Source organism: Balaenoptera ricei, chromosome 10 (assembly GCF_028023285.1).
Source record: "Balaenoptera ricei isolate mBalRic1 chromosome 10, mBalRic1.hap2, whole genome shotgun sequence".
NCBI classification, from domain to species: Eukaryota; Metazoa; Chordata; class Mammalia; order Artiodactyla; family Balaenopteridae; genus Balaenoptera; species Balaenoptera ricei.
The window spans coordinates 67,805,599-67,818,779 of NC_082648.1; the positions used below are offsets into that span (position 1 = coordinate 67,805,599).

Consider the following 13,181-nt stretch of genomic DNA (forward strand, 5'->3'; position numbering starts at 1 on the left):
CTGGAGAGTGTTCCGTGCGCACTTGAGAAGAAAGTGTAATCTGCTGTTTTTGGATGGAATGTCCTATAAATATGAATTAAATCTATCTGATCTATTGTGTCATTTAAAGCTTGTGTTTCTTTGTTAATTTTCTGTCTGGATGATCTGTCCATTGGTGTAAGTGAGGTGTTAAAGTCCCCCACTATTACTGTGTTACTGTCGATTTCCTCTTTTATAGCTGTTAGCAGTTGCCTTATGTATTGAGGTGCTCCTATGTTGGGTGCATGTATATTTATAATTGTTATATCTTCTTCTTGGATTGATCCCTTGATCATTATGTAGTGTCCTTCCTTGTCTCTTGTAACATTCTTTATTTTAAAGTCTATTTTATCTGATATGAGTATAGCTACTCCAGCTTTCTTTTGATTTCCATTTGCATGGATTATCTTTTTCCATTCCCTCACTTTCAGTCTGTATGTGTCCCTAGGTCTGAAGTGGGTCTCTTGTAGACAGCGTATATATATATGGGTCTTGTTTTTGTATCCATTCAGCAAGACTGTGTCTTTTGGTTGGAGCATTTAATCCATTCATGTTTAAGGTAATTATTGATATGTATGTTCCTAATACCATTTTCTTAATTTTGGGGGGCTTTGTTTTTGTAGGTCCTTTTCTTCTCTTGTGCTTCCCACTTAGAGAAGTTCCTTTAGCATTTGTTGTAGAGCTGGTTTGGTGGTGCTGAATTCTCTTAGCTTTTGCTTGTCTGTAAAGCTTTTGATTTCTCCATCAAATCTGAATGATATCCTTGCCAGGGTAAAGTAATCTTGGTTGTAGTTTCTTCCCTTTCATCTCTTTAAGTATATCATGCCACTCCCTTCTGGCTTGTAGAGTTTCTGCTGAGAAATCAGCTGTTAACCTTATGGGAGTTCCCTTGTATGTTATTTGTCGTTTTTCCCTTGCTGCTTTCAGTAATTGTTCTTTGTCTTTAATTTTTGCCAATTTGATTACTATGTGTCTCGGTGTGTTTCTCCTTGGGTTTATCCTGTATGGGACTTGCTGCGCTTCTGGGACTTGGGTGGGTATTTCCTTTCCCATGTTAGGGAAGTTTTCAACTATAATCTCTTCAAATATTTTCTCTGGTCCTTTCTCTCTCTCTTCTCCTTCTGGGACCCCTATAATGCGAATGTTGTTGCATTTAATGTTGTCCCAGAGGTCTCTTAGGCTGTCTTCATTTTTTTTCATTCTTTTTTCTTTAGTCTGTTCCACAGCAGTGAATTCCACCATTCAGTCTTCCAGGTCACTTATCCGTTCTTCTGCCTCAGTTATTTTGCTATTGATTCCTTCTAGTGTATTTTTCATTTCAGTTATTATATTGTTCATCTCTGTTTGTTTGTGCTTTAATTCTTCTAGGTCTTTGTTAAACATTTCTTGCATCTTCTTGATCTTTGCCTCCATTGTTTCTCCGAGGTCCTGGATCATCTTCACTATCATTATTCTGAATTCTTTTTCTGGAAGGTTGCCTATCTCCACTTCATTTAGTTGTTTTTCTGGGGTTTTATCTTGTTCCTTCATCTGGTACATAGCCTGCTGCCTTTTCATCTTGTCTATCTTTCTGTGAATGTGGTTTTTGTTCCACAGGCTGCAGGATTGTAGTTCTTCTTGCTTCTGCTCTCCGCCCTCTGGTGGATGAGGCTATCCAAGAGGCTTGATGGGAGAGACTGGTGGTGGGTAGAGCTGACTGTTGCTGTGGCGGTCAGAGCTCCATAAAACTTTAATCCACTTGACTGTTGATGGGTGGGGCTGGGTTCCCTCCCTGTTGGTTGTTTGGCCTGAGGCAACCCAACACTGGAGCCTACCTGGGCACTTTGGTGGGGCTAATGACAGACTCTGGGAGGGCTCACTCCAAGGAGTACTTCCCAGAACTTCTGCTGCCAATGTCCTTGTCCCCACGGTGAAACAGAGCCACCCCCTGCCTCTGCAGGAGACCCTCCAACACTAGCAGGTAGGTCTGGTTCAGTCACCCCGGGGTCACTGCTCCTTCCCCTGGGTCCCGATGTGCACACTGCTTTGTGTGTGCCCTCCAAGAGTGGAGTCTCTGTTTCCCCCAGTCCTGTCGAAGTCCTGCAATCAATTCCCACTAGATTTCAAAGTCTGATTCTCTAGGAATTCCTCCTCCGGTTGCCGGACCCCCAGGTTGGGAAGCCTGACGGGGGGCTCAGAACCTTCACTCTAGTGGGTGGACTTCTGTGGTATAAGTGTTATCCAGTCTGTGAGTCACCCACCCACCAGTTATGGGATTTGATCTTACTGTGATTGCGCCCCTCCTACCGTCTCATTGTGGCTTCTCCTTTGTCTTTGGATGTGGGGTATCTTTTTTGGTGAGTTCCAGTGTCTTCCTGTCGATGATTGTCCAGCAGCTAGTTGTGATTCTGGTGTTCTCGTAAGAGGGAGTGAGAGCACATCCTTCTACTCCGCCGTCTTGGTTCCTCCCCAACTCATTAGTCCTATTCTTAATAGCTACCATTTACTGAGTACTAACTATGTGTCAGGCATTGGAGTACAGACTTTGCATGTATTAAATCTTTTTGAGAAAACAAAGAGAGAGGTCTTGTTATTAGCACTGTAGAGATGAGGAATTACTCTACTGCTGTAAAATTTTAGGCATCGTGAATTTGGTATAGTTTAAAGCATATTTTGAGAGGGGCTGGTGGTACTTTCCCTGTGTTGTATAATCTACGGTGTGAATAAGTTTAGAATAACACTGCATGTACTAAATCTGGGACATACACTGTTAATTCCTCTAAGTACTGCTGTCTACTTTGCATTCTGTAATATCCCCCCAAAACAAGAGTCATTGTATATTTTAAACATCTAAGACAATTTAAAGTACCGTGGTCACTATATTGGGGAGATAGATTTTACTCCATGACCCTCAGGAGTAAGAAAACTACCCTGTAAAATTATTTTTATTTGTAGATGATATGATCCTGTATACAGATTTTCTAAAGAATCCACTAAAACCTGTTAGCACTAATTAATGGGCAAATAATAATACATCAACAAACTTGCAGAAAAAGAGACCAGTGACTAAAATCAATTGTGTTTCTATGTACTAGCAATGAACAATCTAAAAATGAAATGAAGAAAGCAATTCTATTTACAGTAGCATAAAATATGTAGGAATACATTTGGCAAAAGTAGTATATGACTTGTACAGTGAAAACTACAAAATGTTATTGAAGGAATTAGGAAGATCAAAATAAATGGAAAGCCATCTCATGTTCCTGGAAGACTTAATATTGCTAAAATGACAATACTCCCAAATTTTATTTACAGATTTAATGCAATACCTATCAAAATCCCAGTTACTTCTTTGCAGAAATTGACAAACTGACCCTACATTCATATGGAAATGCAGGGAACCTAGAATAGCCAAAATAATCTTGAAAAAGGACAAAGTTGTAGGACTCATACTTTCCAATTTAAAACTTACTACAAAGCTACAGTTATTACGACAAGCTTGATTATTATAATTCTACCCCAAGACAGTGCTTATAACCCATTGATGATTTTAGAAAACAATGGACTACTTTATTGCTGAGACCACTCAGACCCCCAGTTATCAGAATTTTTCATGACTCTGTGCTTGCTCTGGGCTGGAACTTTGTCTGCTATTACTATGCTCAAACATTTATGATGATGGAAATGAAGATATTTAAGTCTGTAAAAATATCATATTCTCTAGAAGATACAACATCTAGTATACCATGAACACTGTTTATAGGACCAAGCAATGGGAATTTTTATTCTACTTCATTTATTTTGTAAGTTAGAAGCCATAAAATAAGTACAAAATTAAGGTTATTTATGGAATTTATTTAACAACAAAAAAAGTTTTGTCTAATGTCATTGTGGTAGGCTGAATAATGGCCCTCCAAAGATGTCCATGTCTTAATCCCCAGAATTTATAAATATGGGACCTTATTACATGCTAAAGGGACTTTGCAGATGTGATAAAGTTAACAATTTTGAGATGGGGAAGTTATCCTGGATTATCCATGTGAGCCCAATGTAATCACAAGGGTCCTTATAAAAGAGAAGGAGGAGGGTCAGAGTCAGAGAAGGTATCACATGTTAGATGTCAGAATCAGCAGGGAAGGAGAAAGGGAGGGAGGGAGAGAAAGAGAGAGAGAGAGAAATTGAGATTTGAAGATATTATTCTGTGGCTTTGAAGATGGAAGAAGGGACCATGAGTATTCAGGCAATCCATAGTTGGAAAAGGCAAGGAAACAGATTCTTCCATAGGGGCTCCAGAAGGAGTACAGCCCTTGCTGATATCTTGATTTTAGGACTTCGGACTTCCAGAACCACAAGATAATAATTTGGTAATGTTTCAAAACACTAAATTTGTAATCATTTGTTTACAGCAGTTATAGGAAACTAATATAGTCATTTTTAGACGGTATCAACAATGGACACTGCAGTTACAGCTAGACAAAATTTCAGCCATTCATTTTCACTCTTCTACAGTCCTTCAGACTTTGAATATTTTAGAGATACCTTTAGTACTAACAAAAAGCTTTGGAAGAAGTCTTACAAATGTGTTTACCAGTTGTGTTTTCCCTTTCCATGGATAACTCCTTCGCCACACCCACCAACTGGGGTCTCCAGTGGTCCACAGCATCAACTATTCTGCTTGCAAGGAAAACATTTTAGAGATTCACCAGGGAAATGAATCAGCCTCACTACTCATTTTAGAAATGCAACAAAATTTGTAACTCCTGAGCAATCTTTAGTGATCCTATTGATATTTCTACCTGTTCAAACAATTGTGTTGACACCAACAAGGCAGTGAAGATGTTTCTAGGATGGTGCTTAAAAGCTAGTGCTCTGGAATCAAAATTGCCAAGTTCGAATTCTGCCTCTGACACCAGCTTACCTCTCTACACCTTAGTCTCCTTATCTGTAAAATGACAATAATATTATTGTCTACTTCGCAGGGTTCTTGTTAGAATTAAATGAAATAATCTATATAAAATTTCTTAGCATGGTGTCTATCACAAATGAGTTTTATATATGATCAATACCACTTCACTAATGCAGGGGACCTCTTCATTTCCTTCAGGTCCAGAAATGATTACTCCATCAGACTTCACTGCGTTTGACAAGCTAACACCTACGACAGGTTTGGAATGTGAGGTATGACTGAGTAATCTCTTCAGCTATTTGTCATTTCCTTATTGTGTCTATTCATGTTTCTGTATCACTATCCAGATGCTATTAAACTTCTTTTGGTATGCTCTCTAGTCTTTCTTTGCTAAATTAAATAAGCATTACATTTTAACAATTTTATTTCCTTAACTGTCAGATATTTCTTATTAATTAGACTCTGGTCACACTAAGAAAAACAAATACAATGCAAATGAAGTCTTAAGGATGATTCCTTAATAGTAGTAATTGTGTGATAGTTAGTTGTAATAATAATTATGTGTGATAACTTAATACTTTTATTTATTGATTTATTAGTTGGATAATTTATTAACTTAATAATAATTATGTTTTTTTAATAATTCTTTAATGATAATAATTCTTTATAATAATAAAGAGTATATTGTGGGCTTCTCTTTGGGCATTCAAAAATATTTATTAAGCAGCTACTATATGCCAGGCACAGTGCAAGATGACAAATATATACTAGTAAGCAAAAAAAGATAAGGTCATTGAATCCCAGAGCTAGTAATTGTCTGGCTGAAACTTGTGAAATTATCTCCTTACTCCAAATATGCTACTTGTTCTGATAAACCAATGATTTATTCAACCAGTATTTATTTAGCACTATTTCTGGCTAGGAACTATTCAGGTACCATAAATAAAACAATATAAAAGCAGGCAAAAATTCCTGCTTTTATGGAGTTTACATTTTATTGGATTCTGAAACAGCCAATAAGCAAAATAAATTACCAAGTTATGTAAAATTCTAGAGATTGCTGCTCAGGAGAAAAATAAAACTATTTTCAATGAAATGATCCTCACTGAGAAAGTGACTGTTACTTTAGAGCAGAAAATCTGAAGAAGTGAAAGAGTGAACCACGCAAAGAACCAGGGCAACAGCATTCCAGGCAGAGGGGCCAGCCAAGTGCAAAAGCCCTGAGCTGAGAATGTACCTAACATCTTAAAACAATAAAAGAATAGCAAGGAGTAAAATAGTATGGAGTAAAATAGTAGGAAATAAATTAGATTATGTAATAATAGTAGGAAATAGTAGGAAATAAACTAGATTATGTAAGGCCTGGTGGATGATTGTGAAGACTGTGGCTTTCATTCTAAATGACACAGGAAGAGAAAAGGGAGATTTCTGAGCAGAGGAATTATATGATCTGATCTGTTTCAGGATCATTTTAGCTGCTGTGTTGAGAGTAGGGTGTAAAGAGATAATAGAACCAGTTAGGAGGCTACTGCAGGAATTTAGGTAAGAGATTGATGGTGATCTGGACCAGGTGATAGCACTGGAGATGGTGAGAAATGTCTGGGTTCTGGATCTATTCTGAAGGTAGAGGCTACAGAAATTGCTGAAGAATTAGATGTGAGGTGTGAATGAAAAAGAGGCATTAAGGATTCTAAGAGTTTTGCCTTGAACAACTGAAGGATAAAGTTGGCATTAATCAGGATGGGGAAATTGTGGGAAGTGAAGGTCTGGGGTGGGTATAGCCAGGAGTTCAGTTTTGCCACGTAAAGATTAAGATTCCTCTTAGACATCAAAAAGCTTTGGGTATAGAGATCTGGTGAACACAAGTGGAGTTTAGGGCAGAGATCAAGTTAAGATGAAATTTTTATAATTCTCAGTGGATAAAGGGTATTTAAAATTGTGGTTAGATGAGATCACAAAGGGATTGAGTGAAGACAGGGAAGAGAGAAGGGCCACTACAACTTCAACAGATTGAGAAACAATGACAAACATGCAAAGGATAGTAACCACTGAAATAGGAGAAAATGGAGGAGATTGTAGGTGATCTGGAAGCCAAGGAAAGAAAATATTAAGGAAGATGGTGTAATAAGCTATACTAAATATGTTAACAGGTCAGCTAGATGAGGTCTGAGAACTGATCATTGAATTTAGCAATGTGGAGTTCAATGGTGACCTTGTTAAAGATTCTTTCAGTATAGTGGAAGGTATAGATTCTTTAGGTGGTTTAGGTGTTGTTTAGGCGTTTTAGTTTTCTTCTATCTCCTTTCATTTTCTGGGAGTTGATACAACTTATACACAGAAAATTTTGCAAGACTGAACTTGACTATTTGCCTACTTTTGGCTTTTAAATTGAGAAGTCCTCTCTTAATAGTCTCACTATTTAGAAAACTTTTTACCCTCTCTTATCCTTGTTTTTTATCATGTATAACACTGGAATGATAGAAACTGACCCACGAAATTTAGGGAGAATTAAATGAAAAAGCTACTTTATTAGTGCATGATATATAATAGGTGCTAAATAGATGTTAATTTTTCTTCCTCCATCCCCTGAGATGCAGTATAGAGTAGTGGTTAAGAGCACTGGTTTTCAGAGCAACAATGCCTGGATTTAAGTTCTGACTCTACTATTTACTAGCTATGAAACTCGGGGCAAGTTAATTTGACCTTAAACCTGATTTTCTATCTATGAAATAGGGAAAAATATTAGCTCCTACCTCAGAGGGTGTTTTTGTGGGAATAAAATGGACTAATTAGAACAATGTCTGGAGCATAATAAATGTTATATTATTTATCATTGCTACAGTTATTACTATAATTTATATAGAATGTAATTTATAAAAAAATCTACCACTTATTTATTTTTTATTTATTTATCTAGAAGTCTGTGAGCTACATATAAAAAGTAATTTATAATGATTCTATCCAGGTGCTGTCAAACTGATATCACATTTGATTTTTAATGAAAAATTTGGATAATACTAAGTTGTAATTTTTTTAAACTGACATTAACAGAAGTCTTAATCATATACTAGCTTTATACAACATAATATGAAAGGTTGACTGCCACTGTATAAGTCTGCTTGCAAAACACTAATCTAGTCAATTTAGGACAAGACTTCAGTTTACTCAGAAGTTGGGTATCTGGGCAATTCTGATAATCAAATCAATATTAAGGTAGAGTTTAAATGAAGTTCATACTGAGTATTTCAGAGAGGATACCTCAACAAAAAGCTGTAGTGAAATTTTAATTGTTCATCTTTCAAAAGCTTTTGTATTTAGGAAATGTACACTATAAGCAATGTGAATGGGAAGTTTAAAAATTAATTTAAAACATTAGTTGAAAATGGAAAAATATGCATTAATTTTCTTTTTTATTAACAGCCTCAACAATTTGATCCTGTTTATAATTGTACCCAATATATATGCCTTAATATGGAATGGAAGTTGTACAACTGGTCTCTTAATTGCCCAAAGGACATAGAAGTGCCTGACTGTGGTTTCCGGGGAAGACCTGTTCAAGTGAACAGCGATATTTGCTGCCCTGAGTGGGAATGTCCGTGTAAGTCTGCATTCCTTACATGGCAATCAATTTTTAATTGGGGGAGATTATTATTTTTTTTGAAGCAATCACCTCATCAAGACAAAGTTATTGTTGAACTTTCTTCATTTGATTTATGATTTTGATTCCCAGTAACTTTTAGAGTTGCTTTTTGTCAAACATAAGGAGACTAATTTAAAAGATGTTTATAAAGGAGCAGTTATTACTGTAATACAAATAATTAGTTAATAGACTAAATCTACTCTCTACCACTTTTTAGGTCGGTGTTCCATGTTGTCAGAACTCAGCATTATTACATTTGATGGAAATAATGCAGCATTGTATAGTATGGCTTCTTATATCTTAGTAAGAATTCCTGGGGAAGTTATAGTTGCTCATATTGAAAAATGTTCCATGAATCAGGTAAGTCATAATCTATTCTTTTGTCATTTCTTCATAAATCTAGCAGCAGAAGTATGTTGCAACCTTAGGTATTCCCAGAGTAAGAAAGGACTCAACAACTCACTGAGATTTATCTTCTGGTACTTAAAACAAAACGTGTTTCATGTGAATATATTTAGAGGCATATAGTATTAATCCAAATAATGTTTTTAAAAGTCAAGTAATGTATTTTTTCTAAATGTTTTTTCCGGATACTTTTTTTTTCAGAATGGAAACTCATTTAAAAAGCTAGTGAGTATCTGCAAAATGTCTAGTGAATTCCTTATGTTTATTGCTAAAATTATGTTTAACTCCATAAAGTTTCAATTTTCTTTCAAATTAAGGCTTCCTCTGGAAGAACCTCTGGACTTTGTTTTAAGAAGTTAAATTTGACCACATCTCTGCATAAAGTACTTGTCAATCGGGCAGCAAGAAAGGTAGGAACACAAAGTTAAAGCATATCCTCATAATGGATGAAATTGAGAAATTATATAAGCACACTTATTTCCAAAAAGAGGGGAAATTAAACATATCAGTGGACTTTCATTGCTATGATGTCTAATCATTCTTTTCATGGACAGTTTAAAATGTGTTTCATACTATTATATGTCTCCTACCATAACATGCCAACTGTTGCAAGTGTTTCTCCCCTTTTGAGGTTAACTGAAACAGCCATGTTAAACATGCTAAAGCTCTCTTGGATAATATGAGTGGCCAGGCTTCTTAGTGTCAGAGTTAATGTTTAGTGTTTCAAATTAGACAAAGTGGAAATGATGTGAAAGAGAGGATCATAAGGTTGCAAAGGGTAGCAGCCAAGAATACCCAAAGGAAGACTACTGAGAGAAAAACAGATGGAAAGAGTAGTTTTGAAATGTTGACACCATTAATTGATAGCTTAAAAAAAATGAAGGAATATTTAAATTTATTGAAATGAACTGAAGAAGAGCAATGCATCATTAAAAAGTTGGAAAGGAGCCATTTGATTTTACAGGAAAAACCTTTATCCAAAGGAATTATATTTACCAAATAGGAGTGAGTTATAAGCTGGATGCTTCACTCAGATCTACATGGTCTCTCAAAAATATAAAAAAATAATTTATAAAGATTTTGCTCAAAATGGCTGAGATGTTATACGCTTTCTGGAAATCTGTTAGCACAGGCCATACATTCTGGACTGGAAACAGTGTTAAAGCGAGCCTAAAATGCAGTAAGATATCAGAAAGTTTAATTTTAAGGCAAACTTAAAATATATGAATGTGTTACTTTTTTGGACACGAGAATTTCTATATATACCTTTGATTTTAATGAGGTTGGTATATTAACAGGAAGTGGGTGGGAAATTAAACTCAAACCTGGTCCGTGCTGTTGTTGTGAATGTTTGGTTGGAAGGGCTTATTTTTGGCCTCAGCTGAACTGATGGCTGGTGATGTATTCAGTTGAAAATTTATTAACTTAAAAAATCATTTAGTGAGTTTATGTGATAAAATGACACAGGTCCTGATCTCAAGTAACTTGCAGTTGTGTGTGGGGTGCATAAATGTAATTATCTGCCAATTAAAAGGAAGTAGGAGCTATAGTGATAGAGTGATGACCAAGATACCATGGAAACAGAGATACAGGTCATTTAAAAATGCAGTTTATAGGAGGGTCAAGTGGATATTTTTGGAGGAGGTGACACCTAAGATAAATCTTAAAGAATGAGTAGAAATTAACCAGGCAAAGAAGGCTGTTTCAGCTTGAGTGTGGCAAGAGGAGGAAGATATAAAGATGAGAAATTGGATGGTTAGTCAGATAGAACTCTGAGAAATTTACTGCTAGTTACCGCTCATGGTTCCATGTCATCATTGTTATTTAAAGCACTGTTTTCAAAGTAAAAATCCTTGGATTCCTTATATTAGTATTACCAAGAAAACGTGTTAAAAATATAAGATCTAGGATCCAATCCAAACCTTGGAAGTAGAATTTTGGTAATCTTAATCTTTACCAAGCTTCACAGATGGTTATTATGAACATTATAATTAAACAAACACTGATTTAGAAGATTAAATAGAGGACCCAGATTAAAGAAAACATCCTGAAAAAAACTTTATTATCTTTAATTTATATTAGGAGGTAATGGTATAATCAACATATATTGGGGGAAACATAAAAAAGCATATATAACTTAGAAGAAAGTTAGGTTTTGAAGAGAATAAAGGGCAATGAGGTTAGAACAAATATTGACTATAGCAAGACAGCAAAAGAACAATAAAAGAATTTAGGAGTTGTGAGAAACTGGCAGCAGCAGAGAAATAGATTTTTAAGCATTGAAAAATAGTTTACATTAAATCAGAAGAAATGGAATAATCTGAATTTTCCTAATTTTTATGAGTGTATATTAAAACATAAACATTGTTCTAATAGGTGTAAATGTATTATGTAATTTTAGGTAGAAGTGGATTCTATTGCTGTACCTTTGCCTTTTTCAAATCAAGATCTGTCCATAGAGGATTCTGGTTCAATGTATGTGATTACTACTCCAGCTGGACTAATCATAAAGTGGGCTCATCTTACAGGGATTGTAGACATTCATTTTGGCTCTCAATTTAACTTGTCATCCTACACAGAAGGACTTTGTGGTGAGCACTGCTTTTCAAATCTCTATTTCTTCTTCTTTTTTTTCTGTTCACATTCCACCATCTTGACCCCTCTTACCCCATTTTTTGGGTTGGAAAAGTGATGTTAACTTTCAGTTCCCCATGTGAATGCTGAAGGAAGCAATGTCTTTCCATAAATGGACTTAGAAGCAAGAAATAACAGTTCAACTTGGGTATTTTATGGAAATATATGCTTACCACTGTTTCTACAATACTGTTTGTATTCCTACTAGCTCATCTTTATTAAGCATTAATGAAGTGTCAGGCATTATTTTACATACTTTAACTCATTTAATTCTAACAGTAGCCTCAAGTAGGCACTAGTGTTAATTTATAAGTGATAAAAATGAGGCATAGAATGATTAAAGACTTAAATAACTTTGTTTCTTATTTTTTTAAGTTTGAAATCAAAGAAAACTTAGTTAAGTCATCTTGAAAGTTATATACAGGGAACACAATGTTCTGAATATTAGTCCCAGTTTTCTTATGAAGTGTAAAGCCCAAATGTACCTTTACACTTAGGTTCCATAAGTGTAACCTAAGTGTAAAGGTACATCTTACACTTCCTTATCACAATATGTTACATAGATACATAGTGATAAGCCAAAGGAAACAAATTAGAAATATCTCTAGGTACATAACAAAATAAAAAGAACAGTTCTGGCTCTGGTGTCTGCCTGAGCTATCCCCTTTACAGATGTTTAAGTGAACATCAGTTTTCTTATCTTTAAAATGGGAATAGTAAAATCTACCTTCAAAATTGTTGTTAGAGTTGAATGTGAAAGTTAATGTAAAACACTTAACACATTGCTTAATACAGTCAATAAATATTAGCTTAGTACAAATACATCTATTTTAAACTCACTAAATATTAATTGAGTAAAAGTTAATGGATCAGCTTCTGAGTGTCTGGCATTATGCTTGGTGCTGACAACTCAAAACAAATAGACCAAGTCCTTGCTCTCAACAAATTATATGAAATGCCCAAATTTCTTCTTCAAAAATGTAAAGCATTTAGTGGAAAGTTTGACTAAAATGGTTTACAATTTCCTTGCCTGTTTAGAGCATGCTAAACATAGCACAGACTTCTATGGTGACCAGGTTATCATTGTGGAAATAGTTATTATGTATACATGGTATTGGGTATACATAATAACCCAATAGATATTATTGAGTAATAACTCAGGGATTTGGGGAATGCACATTTTCTCTTCTGATTTATCACTTCTGTGTGCTATAACTTCTGCTTGATTTTCATGTTTGTTTGGTTTTTTCCTCTACTGTCAGCTCATGCTTTTATGGAGACAGTCTGCTAACTGGATTCTTAACTAATCACTATAGAGAAGGGGCTAGGGTCACCTTTTTGCTAACAAGGGTCACCCCCTAAACTTCCTGACCTCCACAATGGGAGAGCGGTGGTTTGTTAAAAGGACAGCAGGGTGCTGGCTGATTTGAGTTGTAGTGGACAAGAGTGTGACCCAAACTGAGTATGGACACCAGAATGGGAGGTCTATATTGACAACTTGTTCTACATAGCACTGTGAAGTCTGCAGGAGTGGTGGCTGGAGTTGCAATGAAAACATATTTTTACTACCAATACCTCTTCCCAGAAGAGTTTAGACTT

The 13,181-nt window shown here is 35.5% G+C and overlaps 1 protein-coding gene across 2 annotated transcripts in view; it reads left to right on the forward strand.

Annotated features, from left to right (window-relative positions):
- OTOGL (otogelin like) overlaps positions 1-13,181 on the forward strand; it is a 148,495-nt gene that overhangs the window by 103,460 nt on the left and 31,854 nt on the right. For both annotated transcript variants that reach the window (XM_059936589.1, XM_059936590.1), the window contains 6 exons: positions 5,102-5,175; positions 8,324-8,501; positions 8,761-8,903; positions 9,150-9,173; positions 9,266-9,358; positions 11,350-11,539. In XM_059936589.1, coding sequence (XP_059792572.1) covers positions 5,102-5,175; positions 8,324-8,501; positions 8,761-8,903; positions 9,150-9,173; positions 9,266-9,358; positions 11,350-11,539 — 702 coding nt within the window. The remainder of the gene's footprint in view (positions 1-5,101; positions 5,176-8,323; positions 8,502-8,760; positions 8,904-9,149; positions 9,174-9,265; positions 9,359-11,349; positions 11,540-13,181) is intronic.